Genomic DNA, 27030 nt, shown 5'->3' on the forward strand with positions numbered 1-27030 from the left:
TAATTAAAATTTACATTTTTTATTTAACCATTTTCTATTTAGAGATTAAACTCAAAGAACACATCCATCTACATCTTATTACATCTATAGAATTATAAATAATTAGAATATGACTTTTAATATAACCTTTATTTATTTAATTGGAGAATTTTAGTAGTTAATTTAGAAATAGACCAGGGACATAATCAAATGATTTTAAATGTACAACTTTTTCAAGCCAAAAATTAAAAGTTGATTTTAGACATATTATTTATGAGTAGTTTTTTTTTTAAGAAACATAATTCTACCTAACATTAAAAGACTGAGATTTTAAAACTTACAAGTTAAAGATATTATAGCACTTTTCGTTAATTTAGAAATGCACAATAAGATAGCTGATAATAATTTTTGAAAGCATTTAAAAAACATAAGACTGTAACATTTTCATGTTCACATCCCGAAACAAAATACTTTTAATATGTAAAATAAATAATCCAAGAGTTGTTTTTGTTTTGAAAACTTGTAATAACACGAGAATGTAAGATTTCTGTATTTATATATTTGGCTTAAATAATTTTTATCTATCGTAAATTTACGAAATTTGTGTATAGTCACAAATAAATTTTATTATCATTCTTTTTTTTTTATCGGCATTTTATTATCATTCTAATTCTCCTTAAAGTTTTTACTGTTTATTAAAACTATCATTAGTCATATTTCATGAAAGAACATATTATAAATAATTATCGTTTGTTAAAGGAAAAAAAATTATTATAAAGACAATATTATTGGTGACCTTTTATGAAGAATATTTGGGTAAAATATATTATTGTTTCTTGTTATTATTAGGATAAAACGAAAGGTTAAAATGTTTTTGAAACAAATCCCAGTGTAATGAAAAGGTTTTCCCATTAACAGCGTTGAAGAAAAAACAATAGAAGGTTTTCTCTTCTCTTCCGCTTCGCGCTGAACAAAACGTGCTGCTTCACTTCTGCAACTTTAGGTCTCCGACCAATTGGTACTCTCTCCCTTCTCTTTCCCCTTTTCAATTGCGTTTCTTGTTCTTTCCTTATTTACTCAATGCGCGTGCCTTCCTTGATTATAATTGCCACCAATTCAAGTTTTTGTTTTCGTTTTCTTTTGAATAATCTTAAATTTCAATGAAGTATTTTTTAATTATAATATTGTTGAGTTCTTTGTCTTTGATAGGTCTGTGCCATTTCAATAGTAATTTATAATTTGTTTTGCCTGAAGTAGAATATTTTTGAACATGATTACTTGAGAAACAATGAAAGAAAATGCCCTATGAAAAAAGTTTACTTTTGTGTGAGCTGTGTTTTTTTTTTCAGATTTATACAATATAAATAAAATGAGAATGTACCTGGATAAATTTCGTAGTATTATTTTGTGCAGCTGTGGTACAGGTATAAAATGGTTGATTAGTAGGATGTTATGAAACACTCCACTGAGTTGATCCAACCGTAAAAGTGGATGATATTATTGATTTGAAGATGGCCTTCATTCTCATCACTGCTTCTCTCTTCTTTCTATTTCTATGGATCATTTCTCTTTGCAAAGTTCTCATTCTCCCTCGGATCCCTTTCGCCAAACATTTCACGCACAACGGTAATGCATCTTTTTTCCATTTCTCCTCAATTTTTCTTTTCTTCCTCTAAATCTCTCATCTTTTCTTTCAGGCAGATCATTTCGGAAGAGAAACGTCTTGCTGGTTACTGCTCATCCGGACGATGAATCCATTTAAGTTCTAAACCCCCATTCTCATATTTCTAATGCTAGTTCCTTCGACTCTTGAAACATATATTTCTATGGCTTTGGAAGTTTGAGCTATATATTTCCTGTATTATGATTTAGCACCATCTTGAAATTTTATTTCATTTCTGCAGGTTCTTTACTCCAACTATAAATTTTCTGACTTCAAAGGGACATAACATTCAAATACTATGCTTATCTACTGGTAAATAGCTTTCCATAATCTGTTTTTGTCTCGTAAATTATGGCAGTTTTGGTATATATATGTGTGTTTATTTGGATCTTTCTGTCACTTTAGAATCATTTTTTTTAATTTCATTTATAGTTTTCCTTCTCCCCATTCTGTAGTTGAATTTTCTTAAGGTGACATCTTTCTAAATTGAGAAAGTTTACTGTCTTGATAAAGAATTTGTTTTCTTTAGCTATTTTCAGTATATAGAGCATTACTTTATTAATGAATGATATTGCCACTTCAATATTATTTCTCAGATCATATGTAAAAAAGTTCAATATTTATTTCTCATATCAGATGATAATAGACTTAAATCTTATAATCAAACTAATGAATTCCTGTAGCAGTATCAATCTTGCTTTAGCTTAAGCCGCCCAACACAGATTATTTCTTGTTATCAGTTTTCACTTTTTACATTTGATACAAATTTTCTTTTTTATAATTCTATTCAAAGGGCTTCAACACATCCTTATCCTATATATATAAAAGAAAGAAAGAAGTATGGGCAGGGAAAGAATGGACCTAACTGAGTAGAGGGATCGCTTGTGGATTGGGGGGAAGGATGTAGCAGATTGTATCAATTGTGGTGTGATAGAGGTCAGGTAAGTCAAGTTACAATTGAATTGTGGCATTTGGATTGGGACACTCTTAAGTAGTATGAGTTGTACATATGACTATTAGTTAGTTTTTTGACTAGTGATAAATAAGCACTTAATCGAACAAAGGAGATGAAGGAAGATTCTCTGAATGGGACAGTAAGAGGGAATGATTGCGAAGCTAGTAAGGAGGAGGACCTGAAAGTTTGCTGGGAGTTCTTTATGAGGAGGCTGGTATTGATATTTGAAGGAAATTATGAGGATTGGCTTTGGGGAGTTCCCTGGTGCATGGGACCCCATTATTATTTTGTTTCTATTTTCGTGTTCATCCTGTGTTTCCTTTTTCTTGAAAATTTGAGGATTACCTTTAGTGCCATACAAGCAATTGTCCATTTTCCATTGTTACTGTATACATATCTCTGTCCTTAACGGTCTCTAATTAATAGAAGATTTACTTTTGCATTTTACAGATTTAGGACAAGAAATCTATCTATATTAGACGGTTAGATATGAGAATTTCAACGACAAAAAATTAAAGCTTCAAGTCTAGCCTCAAAGAAAGCTTTAAAGTTTATTTTTCAATCCATTGGATAGTTTTTCATTTTTCTTATTTTTCTGTAGGTGGTGCAGAAGGCAAAGGAAATATCAGAAAACGAGAGCTTTTTCAGGCTTGTGTAACCCTCAAGGTGATTTACATAATTATATAAAATAGTTGTGGTTTCAAATTTAAAATCATAACTTTTCTATACTTACAAATTAAATATTGTACGACCTTGGAAATTGTACCCAGGTTCCAATGCAGCAAGTGAAGATTGTCGACCATCCTGATCTGCAGGTTTTGATCCAATAGGTTTATGGATATAATATTTACTATTGCTTCTGAAGCTTATTGTTAGTTCCTTATATTGTTGTTTAACGTGTTGTCATACTTAGGACGGTTTTGGTAAAGTTTGGAACCGTAGCTTATTGGCAAAGATTATTGAGGAAGAAATAACCAATTGTTCAATTGATATGGTAAGACTGTTCTGCCTGCCTTAAGCATCTTTTGACAGACTAGTACTTCTTGTGCAAATTATCTCTCTTAATGATTCTTCTACTTATCCCTTTCCCCAGATTATTACCTTTGACTTCTATGGTGTCTCCGGCCATTGTAATCATCGTGATGTGCATTATGGAGTATGGTAAGTTGAGCATTAGTATTGATCAATATCGAATAACTATAACTGGAAAATATGGCGATATAGTAGCATGATTGGATGGCCTTTTATTTCAAGGGAAATAGTGGGTTTTTTAAATGCTCTCTCAAAAACCTGACAGAAAAAGTGATTATTTATTCAAAATAAGTTGAACCAAGTTGCACTAACATTTGTACATTTTGAGATTTATTTAAAACAATATAATTTTAAAATTGAAATAACAATAAATGAGTCATGACGGCTCACACTGTGTACTCTAAGTTCATTGCCCCCACCCTTTACTGTTCTAACAATACCCATTTTCAGTTGTGGTGTTATTTTGTGCTTGATACTGTTAGGAGCAGATTAGTTTGTTTCCATAAGAACTCCATATTCTATAAACCTGAACAACTTCTCTAATACCTGTCACTATTTTTTTTTAAATGCTAAAATTTTGTTTATAAGTTCCTGCTAGTTGCTATGCAGTGGTTTTTAGATTATTAAACTTATTAATATATGTTGATATTTGATCATCCATACTTCTTATTTATAGAGATTATTTAAATTGTGCTAGTAATTTTTTTGTTTATCATTATGTCTATGGTCCCGAGTCCAGATAAAGTTGGAGGATTGTGTCGGGCTTCGACAATTCCTGCAAATTTGTCAATATCTCAAACATGGGTCACTTACAACAGACTGTGTACATGAGAATTTGGTTTTTAATTGAGCCCAATGGTGTCATTGTTCCTATAGTCTAATCACGTGGGTGAACGCTTTTGCTGTTTTGGCTTTACTGTTTGTCAGAATTTATCTTAACTTGTCTTCGTGAATGTGATATTTTGTACAGTATCCAAGAAAACTAAAGGTTATGTATGGGAGTTAAGTGGATGAGGACATCTTCCATGATTTTATCTAAGCAAACTAATTGCGTTATTTTCTCTCCCACTTGTGCTGTTGTCTAACATTGAAAATGTTTCCATTTTGTGACAGCAAGCTACTACATGATACTTTACAAAGAGATATTGAAGTTTGGGAGCTTGTATGTGTTTGTTTTCTTAGTTTTATTTTTTCGTCTTATTTGACCAATTTTTTTTATAACTCTCCCAAATTGCCTTATTTTCCTGGGATGTCTTTATTGCTTATAGGTTAGCACCAATATTTTGCGCAAATATAGTGGTCCTGTTGATATTTGGTTGTCCATATTTTTGGCCATGCTGCACTCAAATGGAACAATGCATTGCTTAGTAAATGAAAATTCTCGTAGGAGCTTTAAAGCAATGGCTCAACACTCAAGTCAATGGGTGTGGTATGCATGCTTTACCATACTTTTATTATAAAAGCTACATATATTAAATACTGTTGCTTGAAATTTGCAAATGTTTTTAGTTTGGATTTTCTTCTTTAATCTTTTCCCTCGTGTCAATATTACAATGCACCACACAGGACAACTATGTGATAGATATTTAGAAACTTCAACTGAAATTATCTCAAAGAGGCATTGCACAACAGCACATCTAAATTCATTTCTGCAGGTTCCGCAAGCTTTTTGTGGCCTTGTCCAGTTATACTTATATGAACACTCTTAGAAAGGTAAGGTAATGTTGGACTGCTGAAGGAGTTGTGGTGTTGCTTGTGACATCAGCTTTCATTTGTTGCAATTCTGGCCCTGCTCTGTATCTATCACTTTCATATTTTCATCTGGGTTCAAGCTTGGTACATTGTGTGGAGTGTACCCTGCGGCTCAAGCAGCCTTTCACTTTCCAATGACATGATTGAATGAAATCACTGCTAATTTTCTTCACGTTATCCCATGACATTTTAGAATTTCTCAAGCATAGTACATATGTTCATTAACAATGGTCTGGTCTATAACTTTGTCAGATTTTGTTTACTATGTTTTCAATTTTGTTAGATAGAGTAGCAGAATATTCTTTACTGCCAATGTATTAGCAATATCCTTGAATCCTTCGTGACTTTTAGTTTTTCTTTCTATCAATCTTGAATTAACCACAAGCTACTACATATATTTGTCCTGAAATTATATTTGACCATCATCCTACTTCTAATCTTGTTTAATATAACATCTGAGAGCAATTGCACATGCTTGGGCTTAAATTGAAGATGTATTGTGAGCTTGTGTGGGTAAAATATTTCCTCTAAGAATTAAATTTTTGTGAGATTCAGAAAATGAGGATGTATTGTGATAATCAAGCAGCTTTTTACATTGTCTCTAATCTCTTGTGTTTCATGAGAGGACCAAACACATTAAGATTACTGTCATTTCATTCAAGAAAAGTTGTTATTTAAGGAAATTGATACCGAGTTTGTCAAATCCAATGATCAACTTGCAGGTGTGTTCACAAAATTGTTGAGAGGGCCTGAGATTTAATTTATTTGTTTGAAGCTGATACATACAAATTGTATACTTTAGCTGTTTTGGGTAGGCTAAGTAAGCTTTATTCAATAGCTGTTTTGAGTAGTACCAATCTGTATTCAAATGACAGGTTTAGAATAGATAGGCTGAGTAAGTTTTGTTCAGAAGCCGTTTTGGGTAGTACCAATCTGTATCTAGGGTTACTTCTCTTTCACTCTTTCCTTTCATGTCATTGTATCATAGATTTGTTGTATATAAATGTGAGCACCCAAGGGAGACCTTTTCAAGCTCTGTAAAACATTGATCTCTCTCTTTTTATTTTCTCAAACGTTTCTGATTTGGACACATCCCTAAGACCCCTTTATACACATGTCTTACACTCCTAATTAGGTTTTAATCAAAAAATGTTTTTTTTTGTTAGTTCGGAGATTTAAGATGACATGTTTTATGCCTTAGACACTTGATTTGACGTGGAGTTGAACCTATTTTTGGTTATTTCATATACATAAAGTGCCACTGCAAACTTATACCAGTATCTTGGTACTTCTGAACGGCATCTCTGTATTAGAAGGCTGAGTCCATCCACAAGATATTGCAGAGTCTATTGAAAACACATGATTCAGAAGATTGCATTTGGTTTCTGCCATAAGCATTCCTATTTCAGTGGAACAATCTATTGTACCAGTGATTTTTCATATCTCTTTAATGCAAAGAAAAATCAAAGAAAAACGGCATCTCATATAATGCAAAGAAAATCAAAGAAAAAGACATCTTATATAATGCAAAAAAAATCAGAGAAAGTTGAAGAAACTTATGGAATACATAACAAAATGTCAAATTAAGTATATTTATAAAATAAATAAAAATATTATAAATAGTAATAGTAATGATAACAAATTTTTAAAATAATATGATAAAAAATTATAAAAAAGTAATTTTATTAAATAATGGTATTATTTAGTATTTTGAATAGTTTTAAGAATTTCTTTATTTTAGATTTTATTTTAAATAGATCATTTAATAATTTAAAAATTATATTAATTTAGGATTTTGAATGTTTTAAAAATTTTATATATTTCAGATTTTTGTTTAAATGCGATATTAACTAATTTATGATTTATATTTAGTTCAGATGATGACTGTATAGGAATTTTATTTTATTTATTGATGGCTTTTTTAAGTAGGATATTGAATAATTTAATATTTTTATTTATTTAGAATTTTTTAATAATTTAAAATTTTATTTATTTCTTATTTTTATTCAAACATGAGATTAAATAATGTAGGATTTATATTTATTTAGAATTTTAAATAATTAAAAAAAATATTTATTTAAGATTTTTTAAATAGAATATTAATTTATATTTTTATTTATTTAAGATTTATTAAATAATATTTTAATTATAAATAATTTAATAAATTAAATTTTTTAACAAATCTTATATAAGAACAAATTTATAAGTTTATATTTTTATTAATTAAAAAAATATAATTTTAATCACAATCATTATATCATTCACAAAATAATTTATATTTTATATTTTTTTATTTAATTTAAAGAATCTCACTTCCTTTTTAGTTTTTCTTCAAATCATTTCAAAAACGGTTCGTCCAGTATATTCTATAAACCAAACAAAGCATAAGGGAGTACTACGTTGATATCGTTTCAAATGAATTGGTTTTGATGATGGCCCAATGTTATGGATGACATTACAGAAAAGTTTTCAGAGTTTGAATGATTCCTTACTATTTTATTCTTGACTTCTGGGTCTCCACAGGAATTTGGGTAAAGCTTTTGAATGATTTAACTAAATAGAGCTTTTAAGTGGTACCAATTTATGTTGCACTCGAGGATGGCAAGAAGACTTTATTTTTTATTCGGACTTCTCACCTTGGTTTCCACTCTACTAGAATATATCAGTTTTGATAAGACATCAACTCTATCATTCTAATAACAAGGTACATGAGGGATGTTGAATTGGCTGAAGTCACCAACCATAGTCTTAACTATATGGTAGTACTTTTATAGAAGGAGCTCTCTTTCTCATAAGTGTGCATTTATTCATCCAAGGATTAATTGTGAATCACTTCACTTTTTGATATCTTAGACGGTTTAATCTTTAAAAAATATATTAATTTTGATAAATAATATATATAATCTTTAAATATAAATATTTTATCTAAGCATTCTAATGTGTGTTTTGTGCTAATTGAAGGATCAATATATCATCCAATGATATAACAAAGTTTCATGATAAACGGTTTCCAAAAAAAAGGGGGTGGGGGAGGGGTGTTAATGGAGCATAAACTCTATTAGTAAACATAAAAAGCAAACATATAATTTAACACATAATAGACAAAGATAGAGAAAGAATTGCACACTATATTTATACTGGTTCACCCTCGCAATAAGGGTTATGTCCAGTCCCCTTGAGCAACCCACTCAAGAGTCTTTCACTAAAAAGTATATTTGCACCTCTTTAGGTACACTAGTATTCTACACCTTTGTGGGTACACAGTATTCTCAACCTCTGCAGGTTCACCACGTATTCTAATCTCTCCAGGTACACAATCATGATGACTTTTTACGGCAAATGCACCGTGTTGTTAGAAGTAATAATGTGTCCCTACGGACAAATATCAAACTCACAAGTAACAGTTGAATAATCAAGTAAAATATAAATTTTTTTTATAAAAATGTGTTGAAAGTTGTTGTGATGATAATGATTAATCAGAAAACAAGGCAAAGTATTTGTTACTTCAAGTTAGAAAAATAGGGATTGGATTTCATCTTTCTCACTATTTTGTATTTTGATTAGCATGATAACATTATGTCTTTTGGGTGATATTGATGCCCGTATAAAATTCATTTATATTGATTCCAGACAAATAATGGTGTTAACCTAAAACTCAAAGGTTCTTTACACACTTCTTTCAAAATTCAAGCGAGTAAAATTGCAAGGATGTTTTGTTCTTCGGGACTACCATTTCATTTACCAAGAAGTTCTTATTATAAAAATGCATTTTCTTATACAACTATTACTTTTAATCTTAGTGGATATGTACCGACAACATATAATAAATTGAGGGGTCCTTTATTTTCAAAAGAGAGAAGTTATGTAGAAAACCTTGTGCAAATTATAAGAAACTCATGAAATCGGAAATGTGTTACATTTGTTAATGATGGGTGGAGTGATTCTTAAAGAATACCACTTATATATTTTATGGCTATTACTGAGAGTGAAACAATATTTTTGAAGTCAATAGATGGATCTAGTGAGATAAAGGACAAAGATTTCATTGTTAAACACATGAGAGATGCAATTATGGAGGTTGGGTAATAAAATGTAGTATAAATTATAACTGATCATGCTTGTATGTAAGGCAACGGGTATGTTCATAAAATTAGAATTCCCTTCAATTTATTGGACTCCTTGTGTAGTGCACACCTTGAATCTCGCATTGAAAAATATTTGTGCAACAAAAAATACTGATAGAGATAGTGATACTTATCAATAATGTTCTTGTATCTTACAAATTGATGATAAGGCTACCTTTATTAAAAACTTCATTGTGGGGCACTCTATGAGATTATCAATGTTCAACAACTTCAACTCAGTTGCTTCTGTTGCTACCACAAGATTTGCTTCAACCATATTCATGCTAAAAATATTTAGAAGTTTGAAAAAAGAACTCCAAGATAGGGTTATTAGTGATGAATGATCTTCTTACAAAGATGTGGATAGTGCATAATCTGTGAAAGAAACTTTGTTGACTGATAATTGGTGGATGAATGTTTATACTTTCTTTTATTGCCCCTATTTATAATGTTCTCATAGAAACATATACATATATGACTAATCTTCACTTAGTATACGAAACGTGATATTCAATGATTGAAAATGTGAGAAAGATCATATACCAACATGAAAGAAAGACATAAGCAAGTGAACATTCATCATTTTTCTTGGTAGTAAAGTCAATATTAATTGATCGTTGGACTAAGAATAACATATTTCTACATTGTCTTTCTTATTCTTTAAATCAAAGGTAATAATTATATAGTTAAATTGTTTTATAATTATATTTTGTTGTATACATATTATTTATAATATCATAAATTTATAATATTATATTAATTTATGTTTATATTTTTTTAATGTAGTACATATTATAGTAATGGATGGCTAAATTAATATTCACAAAGTTGCCCCACATTAAGATGGAGATTACTCATGAAAGGAAGAAATGTTTTAAGAGGTACTTTGATGATGCAGACGATAAATGTAGAGTTTGCAAACATTTCATATGGAAGAGAAGATTTTGTTGATGCAAAATCTTTAAACGATAGAGGTAAAATTTGCAAAATCACAGTGGATTGTTCATGGAGCTCATGCACCAACACTTCAAAAGATAGCTTTTAAGTTACTTGGACAACCATATTCTTCTTCTTGTTGTGAAAGGAATTGGAGTACATACTCTTTTATAGATTCTTTGAAAAGAAATAAGATGACACCTGAAAGGATATAGTGTTTGTTCATAGTAATATTTGTCTTCTTTCAAGAAACTCCTCAAAATATAAAGAAGAGGAAACTAAGTTGTGGGATATTGTAGAAGATGATTCTTCACTGGATGACAATGAAATTCTTAAGATTGTTAACATATCTCTTGATGAACCAAAATTAGAAGTTGTATTTTTCAATGAATATGAACAAATATAAAATTCAAAAAATATAATTTACATAAGTTTATGTTTTGTTACATGTTTTTAGAAATGTTTCTTTTGAATTTTTTTTTCAAATTATAAAGTATATTACTACATTTTAATATTACATTTCATTGAATTTAGTAATATATATATATATATATATATATATATATATATATATATATATATATATATATATATATATATCGGCGTGTCCCATGTCTTATAATTTTCAATTTAGTTGTATCTTATCCGTGTCTGTGCTTCTTAATTTGAAAGAGAAGAAAAATAAATTGATGGAAGAGTGTTGGTTTTGAGGTTTCAATCATTTCCCAACTACATGTTCCCGATCCTATTACCAAAGCAACAAGTCTCAAGGGATGATTGAGATGAAGACATGGATGTAGAGATTGATTTTTTGATTCCCAAATTCAATGAAATTGGAGATGATCAACCACACTTTCTGGTTTCTCCTTCTCAAAGGGTGTAACTCCAAGTAAAACCACAAATATTAACACATAGACGTTATATCAAATCTAAATTAAAACTGAAGCATCATGGGTCGAACCTGACGTTAAGAGATATGTAGGTTGCTTGGAGATTATTAGAGTAAACTTGGCTTTTTGTCTCATTGGCGTATGTCTGAGACTAGGGGGTTGTAATGTCATGGGTCGAGCCCGATTTTGCGAATAAACATGTTGTCTACTAATTCATATTTAAGGACATTAATGTCGTATCAGCGTAAATCAAGGGATTCTGAATAATCAACATTAAATAGAAGAAGACAACATTTATTACTTAAGCCTATTATAAAACCAGATACAAGGAGAAGGAGATATAAGGGAAATAAAACAACTCACAATACACAACAACACATGAAGTACTTTCAACTAATATTTTATATTATACTCATTATGTTTTATGCTCTTACCGACTGATTTGAGTGTCGGATTATTTTTTGCAAATGAACCCCCCTCATTTTTTTGGAGCCCATGAAATTTGCAATGATACGATCAAATGACAATCTCAAAATTTATCCGACCTCAACTACATCTGCTTTGAGAAACATCTTTTTTAACTAAAACAAAAACATAACATTTTGATTTTATAAAATATAAAAATATAAAAAGACTATACTTTCGTTGAATAACTAAACACGATCCTGATCCTTCATAAATTTTATTATATAAAAAAATGGTCCTTAATAAAACTTAAGGAGAAAAACATATTTAATAGTATAATAATTTACTTAGTGTTCTTACAAGGACCTAGAAACAAACTCCCTTCGCCTTCCACCCGTTGACCTCTCGGCCTTCGCTTCCGGACTCCCTTCTCGGTGTGATCTTTCGGCTTATTTGTTCTTGGTTTGTATTTGGTTCGAAAATCTTTCACGTTTTATTGAATTGCTTGACGGACACTTCCCGGTCAACTTTAATTTACTCCATTTGATCTTTCGGTTTTTGGTCTCGGCTTCCTCTCACAGATGGGTGTGCGTACCTGAAAGGTGCTCCGATGCCAAAGTTAGATTCAGTTTTACAAGATATTAGAATGAATTCAACCCCCTTACCTCTCAGGATGACCCTCTATTTATACTACTCTTTTATTGGGCCCAGAAGTTATTTGGGCCTTTTCTCTTTGTATTAAACATTTACTACACACACCTACATATTTGGGCCCAGTTTCATGGGCTTTTGCTTAATAATAATTTCCATTCTATTTTATTTCTTTCGTTATTTAATTTACTTTCGGGTTGAGCTCTCGGCTTAGTACACATTGCTTTCGGTCCAATCTCTCGGCCCAGTACACTAAGCCCCCCAGGCATAAGGAGGTGTAGACGACGAAATGTCTATTAGAAGATAAAATGCTACCTCTTGTATTTTTTGGGGGGAAAATCAATTTTGAAAGAAAAGAGAGAAAAACTTGAATGGTGTATTAACTATGAAAAGACAAGCTGATGGGACCGCTTGACAGGACAAGCTAGAAGTTCCAACCATCGGATGTAAGTAAATCTGATGGTCACTATGCCATGACTCTTCAGATTTCACCACTCTTCCACCACTATAAATCTTCACTTCTATTCACCTTATTTCACAGTTTCTCCCTGCATTATATATTAAAGCTGAAGCAAATATTCGCGGAAGGTATAATGTCTTCATCAAGTTCTGTTTCCGTTTCTTCTGAGTTTACGGAATTTTCGAGCACGAGTAATGAATCTACTGGGAGAGTGATTGAGACCAATAAGAATGCCAACCCTGCTTTGTCACCTAAAACGGTTTCGTGTCTGAATTCGTCAAGCAAGGATGGCGTAGATGTTGAGGTCGAGGAAAGAGAAGAAGTGGCCGAACAAAAATTAAGCCTTCGGCGCGGGTACGAATGGGTTAATCCAAAAGTTCGGGAATATTTCTCTCGGTACCAATTTAGTTCAACCCTTCGTAACTTCCTTTCTAAAATTTATGTGTATTCTCCTGATGCCACTGAGGAAATCATTTCTTTTCGGCGAACTTGTGCCATTGATAATGTTTGCCATGGCCGTGAAGGCGACGAACACGAATTTTTTTATTTTTATGAATGTCTCTATACTGATCTCCATATTTTGTTTCCGTTAAGTGAATTTCAGATGGGTGTCCTGCGTTTTCTTAATATTGCTCCTACCCAACTTCACCCCAACGGTTGGGCTTATATGCAAGCTTTCAGTATTTTGTGTAGATACCTTTCTTTAATTCCGAGTCCGAAAACCTTTTTATATTACTATAGCTCTCGGCCCGGTAAGAAGCCTAGTTGGTTGTCCCTGATCAGTAAGACAAAAGTGTGTTTTCTTTCTCCATTTACTTCTTCGTATAAAAATTTCAAAGGAGGCTTCTTTAAAATTCTAATTGAGGAAACCGGGAGAAAGTACTTCTTTGATGGTGATATTCCAAAATTCCCTTTTTACTGGACCCGTGCTCCTGTGAAATTCAACTCTTGTTCTTACCATTCGATGACTACCGAAGAGAAGCATGGTATTGCGGTTCTAGGTCACTTCTCCCATAAGATTCCAACTCGTGCTCTGCTTCGGCTATATGTTTCTCGTAAACCCCAAAAGGATTTCATGGGTATGTGATTCTTTCGGATTTTCTCTTTTAGTAATAATAGAATTTTAACTTTGCTGAATCTGTTGGTGATGTCCAGGTTTAATGGCGGCCACAAAATCGAAGGATCGTGCTTATTTCTCTAAGCTGTTTAATCAGGCTGGAGGTTCAACTCCTCGTCTTGAGAATGAAGCTCCAGGAACAGAAAATGAAGTTGTTGAGCCTACCCCTCGCTTAGAGGTTGAAATAGCCGCGGACGCCGGAATAGGACCTTCTAGAAAGAGTAGGAAACGAGACAAGAATAATAGAAGGTCACACTCCTCTAAGAAGCATCGTCTTGGTTCTGGGAGTTCTTCTCAATCGCTTTTTGAAACAATGTTCACATCGTCCACACGCTTTTCAGATTTTGTTGACTGCAATCTTGATTCCTCTGCTCGGGATATGTTCAAAGTGGTTTTTGTTCCTTCTCTAGCTGATTCAATGTTTGAATTGACTAGCCGTGCTTTTTTGATTAGTGAAGCGATAAAGGAAAAAACAAAGAGCCATGTTACTTATGCTGAATTTGAGAAATTGAAGAGGGAAGCAGCTGAATCAAATGAGAAAATCGCGTTACTAAATTCTCAAATTGATGAACTTTCTGCGGTTAATAACCGACAAGAAACCGAGAAAGAAAAATTGAAGAGTGAAAATGTCAAGCTCTCGGCCCAAACTTTGGCACTTAACTCGGAGAATCAAGAATTGAAGGGAGACGTTGCTAAACTCACTGCTGCGAAGAAAATCGATGCTGAAGGCATTTCTCAGTTGGAAGCAGAAGTGAACAAGTTAAAGTTGAGAGTTGGTGAAGCTGAGAGTTTTGTTATCCAACAACACCAGTTGGGTTTTGAGAAAGCTCTTCAACAAGCCGAATACTTCTACAAGATCCCATTAGATGCCGATAACTTTGATGTCGGCAAAGACTTCTATAAGGGCGAATTAATTCCAGTTAGTGATATTCCTTATGACGGATCTCCAGAAGATGAGAGGGAAAATGAAGGATGAAAAATGAATGACGAGGCCGAATAGTAATCTAATTAGGATGTTTTTTGTTTTTTGTAATAGCTCCGAGTAAAAATTTTCGGACTTTTTAGGACATTTTGTCTCTGCAGTGATAGGAATTTTGGATATACGGAATCAAATTATATGATAATATTTGGTTTACTTCGTGTCTATTTTACTTGATCGGTTCCAGCTATTTATTATCTTAATTTCATACGATAAATGTATTCTGTTTAATCGAACAAGAACGGGCGATCGGCCATTTAATTGTGATCTTTAATCGAACAACTAAGGATAGGTGGCCAGCTTACTTGCGATGTTAATCGAGCAAATTTGGTGAGCGTTCGGCCGACACTTGCGATGTTAATCGAGCAAGCGGGCAATCGTTCGGCCAATACTTGCGATGTTAATCAAGCAAGTGTAGTGGGCGGCCGACCATTACTTGCGATGTTAATCGAGCAAGCGGGCAATCGTTCGGCCAATACTTGCGATGTTAATCAAGCAAATTTGGTGAGCGTTCGGCCGGCATTTGCGATGTTAATCGAGCAAGCGGGCAATCGTTCGGCCAATACTTGCGATGTTAATCAAGCAAGTGTAGTGGGCGGCCGACCATTACTTGCGATGTTAATCGAGCAAATTTGGTGAGCGTTCGGCCGGCACTTGCGATGTTACGTTCGGCCAATACTTGCGATGTTAATCAAGCAAGTGTAGTGGGCGGCCGACCATTACTTGCGATGTTAATCGAGCAAGCGGGCAATCGTTCGGCCAATACTTGCGATGTTAATCAAGCAAGTGTAGTGGGCGTTCGGCCGGCACTTGCGATGTTAATCGAGCAAGCGGGCAATCGTTCTTTCGGGAAGGATTTCACCTGGAGTGAAAGCATCCAAGACCGAAAGTTTCTAGTTAACACTTAGAACTTTCAACAAAAGATCTTAATATACAATAGTTAGTGTTCTTAAATACAAGCCTTAACTGAAATAAAATTTTAAGTGACTCGTATTCCAAGTTCTGGGTATTAGCTTTTCGTCTAACGTTTCCAACCTATAGGCATCATTCTTCAAGTTTTCTTTTACTCTGAACGGTCCTTCCCAGTTTGGTGCTAACTTCCCTTGTGCTGGATCTTTTCTTACATCAGTTCTCATTCTCCATACCAAATCTCCTTCACTAAAAGTTCTCGGTCTTACCTTCGCATTGAATCTCTTACATGCTCTTCTTTTTACTGCTTCTTCTCTGATTTTGGCTTTCTCTCGAAGTTCTTCAATCAAATCTAATTCTGCCTTTAAACATTCATTGTTAACACTCCAATCTTCTATTTGTCTTCGTAATGTTGGTTCAGTGACCTCTATGGGCAACATAGCATCTGTTCCATATGTGAGATTAAATGGTGTTTCTCCAGTTGATGTCTGCGGTGTGCATCTATATGCCCACAATATTTCAGGTAACTTCTCGGCCCACAACCCTTTCGCACTTCCCAATCTTCTCTTTAGTTGACTGAGAATGACTTTGTTAGCTGATTCTGCTTGCCCATTTGTTTGCGGATGTTCAACTGAGGTAGTTGTAGACTTGATTCCCAAATCCGCATAGAATTCCAGAAGCTTTTTATCAGTGAACTGTCGGCCATTGTCAGTTATAATAGAATGTGGAATACCGAATCTACAAATTATATTCTTCCACACAAATGTTTGAACTTGTTGAGCTGTTATTTTTGTCAACGCTTCAGCTTCTATCCATTTTGTGAAATAATCAACCGCAACAATCATGAATTTTGTTTGTCCTCGGCCTAAAGGGAATGGGCCGAGGATATCCATTCCCCATTTAGCGAATGGCCAGGGAGAAGCAATGCTTTGCAACTCTTGTGATGGTATATGGTTGAGGCTTCCAAATTCCTGACACTTCTTACAGGTTTTAACGTATTGATTGCAATCTTCACGTATTGTCGGCCAATAATATCCGGCACGACAGATTCTTGTTGCCATTGTTTGCGCACCACAGTGCAATCCACATAGTCCTTCATGAAGTTCTCGGATTACATGTTCAGCTTGCTCATGAGAAAGACACTTTAACAAAGGAGTTGAAAACCCTCTCTTGTACAGTTCATCCCCTATGAGGATAAAATTAGCGACTTTTCTAGCCATTCTAACATCAATTTCAATTCCTTGTTCTTGATTGTTAATCACTTCTTTGTATGATCGAATCCAATCATCTTTCTCTGTGGTAACAATCAAACATTCTTCCACTCCAACTGTCGGATTGTGCAAGGTTTGTTGTAAAATGGAGTTGTGCTGAGGCTGTCTTCGTTGACTTGCCAACTTGGATAGAGAATCTGCTTTTGTGTTTTGTTCTCTCGGAATATGTATGATCTCGGTTGTGATAAAGTTTTCCATAATGCTTAAGACTTTGTGATAATACCTTAATAATAAGGGATCTCTTACCTGGTATTCACCTTTCATATGTCCCACCATTAATTGAGAATCACTCCGGCATATAACATTTTGTGCACCCATGTCTTTGGCTAAAACCAATCCTGCAATTAAAGCTTCATACTTGGCTTGATTATTTGAAGTTTTGAATTCAAATTTCAGAGCCATTTCCAAATGAAAGTTCCCTGGTCCTTCTAGCACGATTCCTGCCCCACTCCCTTTCTTGCTGGATGATCCGTCAACAAATACAATCCACGCTTCATGATCGGCTTCCGTTGTCGGCATTTGGATAATAAAGTCTGCTAATGCTTGTGCTTTGATTGCTCCTCGTGGCTCATATTTGATTCCAAATTCTGACAACTCTACTGACCATGCTACCATTCTTCCCGCAAGTTCAGGTTTTCTTAATACTTTGGCTATCGGGCAATCGGTTCTGACAATAACCTGATGATTCTGAAAGTATGGCCGGAGTCGCCTTGCTGTGTATACAAGTGTTAAGGCAATTTTTTCAACCCGTTGGTATCTGGTTTCGGCGCTTTGGAGAACTCTGCTCACGAAGTATATAGGCTTTTGTTATGGATTTTCTTGTATCAAGGCTGCTCCTCTGGCTTCGTGAGAAGTGGCAAGGTAGACGATGATAGGCAGAGTTGACATAGGTTTGACCAGGATGGGAGGTTTAGCTATCGTCTCTTTAATCGTTGCAAAAGCTTGCTCGCATTGTTCATTCCACGTGAACGTTTCGGCCTTCCTCAACAACTTCACTATCGGTTTGGACTTCTCAGCAAGTATTGGCAAAAACCTTGCCAATGCATTTAACCTTCCTATTAACCTCTGAACTTCTTTCAAATTTATCGGATTCCTCATATTCATTATTGCTTCACATTTATCTGGATTTGCCTCAATTCCTCTGTTAGTCAACATGAAGCCGAGAAACTTCCCACCTTTGACTCCAAAAACACATTTTTTTGGATTCAATCGCAAGTTATACTTCCTTATCTGTGCAAATATTTCTTCAAGATCTTTCACATGGTTATCTACCGCATGAGACTTGACAATCATATCATCCACATACACTTCCATATTCTTTCCAATTTGTTTTTTAAACACCGTATCCATCAATCTTTGATATGTAGCTCCGGCATTTTTTAAACCGAAAGGCATGACCTGATAGCAATAGTTTGCCATATCGGTAGTGAATGCAGTCTTCGGGATGTCAGGTTTATACATTTGTATTTGATTGTAACCGGAATAAGCATCCAAGAAACTCATTATGGCTTGACCAGATGCCCCATCAACCAACCTGTCAATACTCGGCAAAGGATATGAATCTTTCGGACATGCCTTGTTCAAATCTGTATAATCAGTACACATTCTCCACTTTCCGTTTGCCTTCTTGACTAGAACTACATTTGCTAACCAAGTCGTATATTGGATTTCTTTAATGAAACCCGCCTGTAACAATTTTTCAGTTTCTTCAAGAGCAGCTTTTCGTCTTTCCTCTCCCAACTTCCTTCGTTTTTGAGCTATCGGTCTTGCTTCTCGGCAAACAGATAATTTGTGAGAAATGATGTTATGATCAATTCCCGGTATGTCTGATGCCTTCCAGGCGAACAAATCTTTGTTCATTCTTATTACTGCCACTAAGTCATCAATTATTTCTTCGGGCATATTACCCCCAACATATGTACATTGCGTTTCATCTTCGCCTAATTGAACCGATGTAATTTCTTCTCTTGGCTCTATCCTTTCATCATCATTCATTCTGGGATCCAAGTCCACCATTGCAACCATGTTTCTTGCTTCCATACTTCCGGTCGCCACTCTCGGCTCTTGGACCATCTTCAATCCGGTCGCATAACACTCTTTGGCTGCTTTTTGATCGACATATATGGTTGCTATGTCTCCCCGTTCAGTTGGAAATTTCTTTGCCAAATGTGGCGTCGACACTATAGCTCCCAACTTATTCAACGAAGATCTTCCTAACAAGGCATTATAAGAAGTACGAGTATCTACCACCAGGTATCTGATTGTAATTGTTTTCGTTGCATTTCCTCTACCAAAGGTTGTCGGCAAATCAATATATCCTTTGGTGTCAACCTTTTCACCTGAAAACCCAATTATTTGCTCCTTCAAAAGAACCATGTCTTGTTCTTTCAAATGTAATTTTTTGAAGGTTTCCCAGAACAGAATATCGACTGAGCTCCCTTGATCTACTAGAGTTTTCATGACCGCGTACCTGGCAATTTCAATTGTTATCACCATTGGGTCTCGTTGATCAGGATCAATATCTTGGAAATCTTCATCAGTAAATAACATAGGTGGCAAACTTCTTCTTTTGAAAACATAATTCACGGTCATGGTACCTCTCAAATATTTCTTTCCTATCGTATTATATGTTTCCTTTTCCGGAAAGCCTCCAGAGATGGTATTAATGAACCCCCTGACTGGCCTTCCCAAACTGCGTTGTCGGCTCCTTCTCTCTTGAGAATGGAGGTGGCTTCCTCCACTTCTTATATCTCTTTTTTCATCTCTTCCTCCTCTTCTCTCCTTTCGATCGTTTTGTATATCATTCGTTCTTCCAAATTTTTCTCCTCTACTCCTGACATCTTGTTCTGGACTTTGACTAGCCTTCATTCTTCCGACTCTAACAAAGCGTTTTAATTGCCCTGTCTGGATCAACTCTTCAATTCGGTCTTTCAGCGCTATGCATTCTTCAGTGTGATGGCCATGATTTTTATGGTACTGGCAACGTTTGTTGTGGTCAGCTCGATCTGGGGTTCGTGCTTTCCTTGGTGGCGGTATTACTTCAGTTGCCATCGCCTCTTGAAGTATTCGGGTCCGAGTTGTGCTCAATGGTGTGTATTGTTGAAACTTTCGGCCACGGGGTTCCTCTCTGAAACGTCTGCTTTGATATCCTGCCTCTCTTTCATTTGTTTTCTTCTCGTTCTTCACGTCCATCCTTGCCTGATTCCTAAAGTCCCTTAACTCCTCCATCTGCATGAACTTTGCTGCACGCCGTCTTAATTCATCAAGGCTTACGGCTGGTTTTTTGCATAAGCTATCGGCAAATGGTCCCGGTCTCAAGGCAGTTATCATATGATGCATAGAAACTTCCGGACTGAGGTTTCTAATACTTAAAGCCATCCTTCCAAAGCGTTCCATAAAAGCTCGCAGTGACTCATTCTGTTCTTGTCTTATGTTTACGAGAGCTATAGATGTTAAGTGATGTGGTCTACTTGTAGCGAATTGAGCTCCAAACTTTTCTATCAAAGTGTCAAAACAATCAACAGATAAGGGTGGTAGCCGGGTAAACCAGCTCAGAGCTGCTCCTTTCAAGGTAGTTGGGAAAACCCTACATAGAATGGCGTCGTTCCACGTGTACAGACTTATTTGAGTTGTGTATATTGCAACATGTTCATCTGGATCTGTGCTCCCATCATACTTCTCTATTGTTAGACTCTTCCAATTGTCAGGTAATGGGGTCTCTATTATAGTCTCAGAAAACGGGTGTCTTCTGGCTGGCGTTTCCACAGCGACACCGGAAGTCTCAGGTATCTTCCTTTGTGTAACCCCGAAACTCTCTTCCTTGTTCTCTCTTTCATTAACGAAGTTTCTCGGGGAAGTATTTAACACTGTTTCTCCATTCAATCTTTGTCTCATGTAAGCATTCTCAGCTCTCAACATGCTCAACTCCTCTTCATTACTCTTCTTCAGTGTCTCAAATTCCTCTTGCAATTGTATTAACATGGCCATAGTCATGGCGTTCTGACAATCTTCTTGTTCTCTAGAATGTTCTCCTCTTTCGCTCATTTTGTTTCTCGACCCCACGGTGGGCGCCAAAATGTTCTTACAAGGACCTAGAAACAAACTCCCTTCGCCTTCCACCCGTTGACCTCTCGGCCTTCGCTTCCGGACTCCCTTCTCGGTGTGATCTTTCGGCTTATTTGTTCTTGGTTTGTATTTGGTTCGAAAATCTTTCACGTTTTATTGAATTGCTTGACGGACACTTCCCGGTCAACTTTAATTTACTCCATTTGATCTTTCGGTTTTTGGTCTCGGCTTCCTCTCACAGATGGGTGTGCGTACCTGAAAGGTGCTCCGATGCCAAAGTTAGATTCAGTTTTACAAGATATTAGAATGAATTCAACCCCCTTACCTCTCAGGATGACCCTCTATTTATACTACTCTTTTATTGGGCCCAGAAGTTATTTGGGCCTTTTCTCTTTGTATTAAACATTTACTACACACACCTACATATTTGGGCCCAGTTTCATGGGCTTTTGCTTAATAATAATTTCCATTCTATTTTATTTCTTTCGTTATTTAGTTTACTTTCGGGTTGAGCTCTCGGCTTAGTACACATTCCTTTCGGTCCAATCTCTCGGCCCAGTACACTTAGTTATATAATGATTGTTTTTCACTTGGCTTGTAAATGATGTATATGTATTATTTGAATACGATGAGATTAAAGAATATAGGAAGAAAAAGATATGCCGTATTTGATTCTCTTAATAAAATTTGAATTAATAAATAAAAGTTATTTGTAGGAAGAAAATAATTGAGATGAGGTGGTTGTATAGGAATTGACAGAGGAAGAAGGTCGAAAAATAGAAGAGAGAAAGGAGAGAAGTAACTGCCACACGTATAGAGAGAGAGAGGGAAGTCCTTGAAATTGTGTCCACGAATGAGCAAGAAAGAAGGGAAGAAGAAAAGATAAAAGGCAAAAGAGGGTAGTTGAATCTCCCCCTCCCTTCTCCCACACTTTCCCTACAAACAAAATGAGAGAAATCCTCCACATCCAAGGCGGCCAGTGCGGCAACCAGATCGGAGCCAAGTTCTGGGAAGTCATCTGCGGCGAGCACGGCATCGACCAGACCGGAACCTACAGCGGTGACTCCGAACTCCAACTCGAGCGTATCAACGTCTACTATAATGAGGCCAGTGGCGGAAGGTACGTTCCACGTGCCGTCCTCATGGATCTCGAACCTGGAACAATGGATTCGGTCAGGTCCGGCCCCTTCGGCCGGATATTCCGCCCCGATAACTTCGTCTTTGGCCAGTCCGGCGCCGGAAACAACTGGGCCAAGGGTCACTACACGGAGGGTGCCGAACTCATCGATTCCGTCTTGGATGTTGTGAGGAAGGAGGCCGAGAACTGCGATTGCTTGCAAGGTCTCCGCACAATTCTGTTTTCTTTTTTTTTTCTTCAAATTTCAGTTTCAATTCTCTCAATATCAAAATTCAGTTCATGGAACGAGGGATGCCATCCGTCATATACCCTATTTTGACCATTAATTATCCATGTGGAATGCGCAATTCTTTTATGTTAATGCATGTTTTTTGTTTGTAATTTTGCTCAATTCAATGGCTTTAACAGGGTTTCAAGTGTGCCACTCTTTGGGGGGTGGAACTGGCTCGGGCATGGGAACGCTTCTGATCTCGAAGATCCGGGAAGAGTATCCTGATCGTATGATGCTGACGTTTTCCGTTTTTCCTTCCCCCAAGGTATCTGACACAGTTGTGGAGCCGTACAACGCCACGCTTTCTGTTCACCAACTTGTTGAAAATGCCGATGAATGCATGGTTTTGGACAACGAGGCTCTCTACGACATCTCTTTCCGTACCTTGAGGCTTGCTACACCATCTTGTAAGTTTCAGATTTCTTTTGCTGAAATTTCTGCACTCAATTTTGTTTTTGATCCCCCTTTCTGAATTGAATATATTTTGCATTATATTGTATGCTCATTTTACTTGTAATTCAATGTTTCATTTTTTTTTCTTGTTTTGCTGCAGTTGGGGACCTTAACCATCTCATCTCTGCTACCATGAGTGGAGTTACCTGTTGTCTACGTTTCCCTGGACAGCTTAACTCTGATCTTAGGAAGCTTGCCGTGAATCTGATTCCATTCCCCCGTCTGCATTTCTTCATGGTTGGATTTGCACCCTTGACATCAAGAGGATCCCAGCAGTACCGGAACTTGACTGTGCCAGAACTGACTCAGCAGATGTGGGATGCTAAGAACATGATGTGTGCTGCAGATCCACGCCACGGCCGTTATTTGACCGCATCCGCAATGTTCCGTGGAAAGATGAGCACCAAGGAGGTAGATGAGCAGATGATAAATGTACAGAACAAGAACTCTTCTTACTTTGTTGAGTGGATACCCAACAATGTGAAGTCCAGCGTGTGTGACATCCCTCCACAGGGTCTTAAGATGTCATCTACATTCGTTGGAAACTCCACATCAATTCAGGAGATGTTCAGGAGAGTTAGCGAGCAGTTCACAGCGATGTTCAGGCGCAAGGCTTTCTTGCATTGGTACACTGGTGAGGGAATGGATGAAATGGAGTTCACTGAGGCTGAAAGCAACATGAATGATCTGGTGGCAGAGTACCAGCAATACCAGGATGCTACTGCTGATGAGGAAGAGTATGAGGATGACGAGGAGGATATTGCTTGAGGCGTCTTTCAGTTGTGAAGATTGCTTAGTGTGCATGGATGGATTTAAATTGTGAAGCAGTAAGCTAAAACATTGTTTGTTGTTTGTATAAATTCAGGGTCGTTGTTTAACCTGGGTTTTGTTGATTTAAGACCTCTGTTATTTATTAAGTCATCGGATGTTTTACCGGTGGGTAGAAAAGTATGCACATTAACGTCTGCAGTTCTCGTATTTATATTCCCTTTACCTTTTCTATCGCCATGATGAGTATCATTGCTTGCCTTTCAACTAATTCATTATTTTACTATGTTACCCCAAGACCTCAGAGTGGGAGGTTTCAATTTTTTCTAGCTTACACATTGACTTGTGTCAGTGTTGTGAAGTATGTGAAAGAAATTATGTGAGATATTCGTAAAAGAGTCTTCATACATAAAAAAAAGTGTTACAATCGAAAAATATTTTTTTAAATTAATCTATTTTTTATATTGATCAAATTATAATTATAATGTAATATATTTCAAAATATGAAATTGTAAAAAGTAACATTTTCCTTTATATATATATATATATATATATATAATTTTTGCAAATGTTAGGTACATTAATTTAAAGTTAAAGATATATTTTGGTAATTCTAATATTATATAATTTATCGTATGATATTAATTGTCTTTATGTATCACATCAATTGTTTTACATTTATTTTATTTTATTTTATTTTAATGATGAGTAAAATTCTTACATTGATTTTTTTTCAAGACAAATACTTACACTTTAAAGTTTGATTTTTTTTTCCTTCAAAAAAAGGTCCAAAATACACAAACTTCATTACAATATTTGATCTTACCTTACGATTTTCTTAGTTAGGGAAAATAGGATTTAATTTATCTTTATGTAAAGGGTTAATTAACTTGTTGATGTATATATAACTTGTTGCAAGCTTTGTGAAGAATTATAAGTTATGGAAGATGTTTCAAACCGTCTTAGGTACGTATGCTATTAAAGATTTGAGAAATAATTGTAAGATAATAAAATCTTGAAATTTTCACCATTGATCTTGAACCATGTTAAATAACATAAGTTATAAATTAATTAACTTTTTTTCTACTTTAATACATTTTAAATCTTTCTTAATGAGTTTAGCACGGGTACATAAGGATTTTTTTAAGAAAAATGCATAAAGATACTTTCTAAATTATGCAATAAAAAGATGTTGTTTGAATTTAAGGTTCAAACTCAACCGTGAATATTTTTTTTTTTCCCTACTCCAAAAAGACTATTTTACGATGGGGGAAGAGTTTACAATGAAAATATATATTATTTTTTATATAAGTCATCTACCTATAATTTCAAAGATCGAAGGCTTTTTCATTATCTCATACACGTCAGACTCTTTTTTTTATATATATTAAAAACCCTTTATTTTTATGAAGAGTTTCCTTGTATATATGTATAAAATGAACTATTGAAGGTTGCGTGTTTCAGAGTATTTTGAGTCAGTTTTTTTAGAGGTTCGTTACTTTATTGAGTCAGTTTTTTTAAAGGTTCGTTATTTTTTTGCTGATAACCTCTATTTTGTATTTTAAGGAGTTAGTGAAATCAAACTTTTTGTTTCCAAGATGTCTTTTACTTGTGTAATTAACCTGTGCATTGTACGGAAAAATGAAGGTATTAATGAGTTATGAATTATTATTAATATATTAATAAATAAAGAGATTACTTTAATTTGTGTCAGGTGAATAATTAGGTCTTATTTCTTCTAACAAACACGCATGAATTTTCTTATAACGTCACGTGTAGAAGTTTTTGCTGTTAAAAAAATTGTAGAATAAATAAGTTCCTCGAAAAAACAAATATTCGTTAGAAACCAAAAATATATTACACATAAACATTAGTCATGATTGTCCACATAAATTCAAATTAAAGAAACTGTTCGTTTTCATCAAGGCTTAAATATTTTACTGATTTTAAAAATTATTAAGATATACATTCATTAATATCATTTTTCGCAATGACGATGACTCTAATGTGTTGAGATGACTAGTGATCATTTGTCTCAAAAGTAAGCTGATCGTGTTTCTGAAGTGAATGTTTCTTTCGCTTCCAAATTTTACATAACTTTTTAGGAAGATCTCTAATAAGAACTTTACATTTAACTTGTTCGTTTGAATATTGAAGTAGAGAGGGTTACTATAAAATGCACCACAAAATTAAAGGTTAGTGGGTTCCGACCTTCAATGTTCCTAAAGAACTTTATCACAGTATCATCGTACAATGGACGCTTAAATACTGTTATATGAAAATTGTCTTCCCCCACGTAACGGAACAGGATGTCATGAAATCCTTCCAAGGCATACAGCTTACGCAGTTCATCCCAATCATTAATAATCATCGGATAACGCAGGTCCATATTGTAAAATACCTTAAGTAAATTTCCTCTATGATAAATAAGAATCCATACAGGACCCAGTTCTCTATCAAATATTATTGCAAACCCACGGTCCACAAGACCTTCAAACTTGTACAGTGAATGATTAAAAGGTTAAAAGTATTAGGAATCAATAAAATATTAAAAGCTATGCATAATATAAAGGAAGTGAAAATAAAACATACATCCTTGCATTCTATGGTTGTCTTGAACGTACCCACTGTATCACGGCTTACAATGTCAGTTGGGTCTGAGTTCTTCATTTTGTTGGTTTACAACTTAAGAAAGAACTAAAGTAAACAAAGGTTTACAAAGGAAGAAAATATACAAAGGGGAGGAGATGGTAGAAGTTCACAATCTGGATATCCAACAACATGACAAGTTCATCAATACAAAATCATATGACAACAAAGGAAATACATAAAAACAACATAAGCAAATACTTTTGAAATCAACAGTAAAAGTAAGAATGCAACACATTTTAATGTAGTAGTAGATGATGCCTCCATAAATAAAACAATAGGTTAAAAAGAAACATAAGCATAATAAAATTAACTAAAATATAAAGAAGAACGAAAATCAGCAAATAATGTAATTCATTGTCTTCATACTCTTCATTGACTTCAAGCTGCAAAAAAAAATATAAATATATACTAATTAAATCTAATTCAAACAAAATAAGGATAACAACTACCAAAATATAATTGTATAAATAATCAATAACATGTCTTAATCAAATCCATTAAACTTTGATGTAACACTAGACATTTGCATGTATGTGTTTACAACACAAAATTAGGAGTAC

The 27030-nt window shown here is 34.7% G+C and overlaps 3 protein-coding genes across 3 annotated transcripts; 2 read left to right on the forward strand and 1 right to left on the reverse strand.

Moving 5' to 3' along the window:
* The first annotated feature begins 840 nt into the window (after positions 1 to 840).
* Positions 841 to 6454, forward strand: LOC137811757 (uncharacterized). Its single transcript, XM_068613592.1, has 12 exons — positions 841 to 997; positions 1393 to 1605; positions 1677 to 1737; positions 1884 to 1954; positions 3199 to 3263; positions 3368 to 3412; positions 3511 to 3591; positions 3691 to 3758; positions 4743 to 4791; positions 4898 to 5058; positions 5285 to 5342; positions 6104 to 6454. The coding sequence occupies exons 2-12, from the start codon at positions 1491 to 1493 to the stop codon at positions 6122 to 6124; spliced, it is 795 nt and encodes a 264-aa protein (XP_068469693.1). The 5' UTR covers positions 841 to 997; positions 1393 to 1490; the 3' UTR covers positions 6125 to 6454.
* Positions 6455 to 17930: 11476 nt separating this feature from the next.
* On the reverse strand, positions 17931 to 21116 carry LOC137809434 (uncharacterized). Its single transcript, XM_068610546.1, has one exon. It carries the CDS (start codon positions 21114 to 21116, stop codon positions 17931 to 17933), a length of 3186 nt encoding a protein of 1061 aa, XP_068466647.1.
* A 737-nt stretch (positions 21117 to 21853) lies between these two features.
* On the forward strand, positions 21854 to 24019 carry LOC137811758 (tubulin beta-3 chain-like). The gene is made up of 3 exons (XM_068613593.1): positions 21854 to 22529; positions 22735 to 23004; positions 23151 to 24019. The coding sequence occupies exons 1-3, from the start codon at positions 22136 to 22138 to the stop codon at positions 23816 to 23818; spliced, it is 1332 nt and encodes a 443-aa protein (XP_068469694.1). The 5' UTR covers positions 21854 to 22135; the 3' UTR covers positions 23819 to 24019.
* Positions 24020 to 27030: the final 3011 nt, after the last annotated feature.

This window comes from Phaseolus vulgaris, chromosome 2, assembly GCF_000499845.2.
Source record: "Phaseolus vulgaris cultivar G19833 chromosome 2, P. vulgaris v2.0, whole genome shotgun sequence".
Lineage (NCBI taxonomy): Eukaryota > Viridiplantae > Streptophyta > Magnoliopsida > Fabales > Fabaceae > Phaseolus > Phaseolus vulgaris.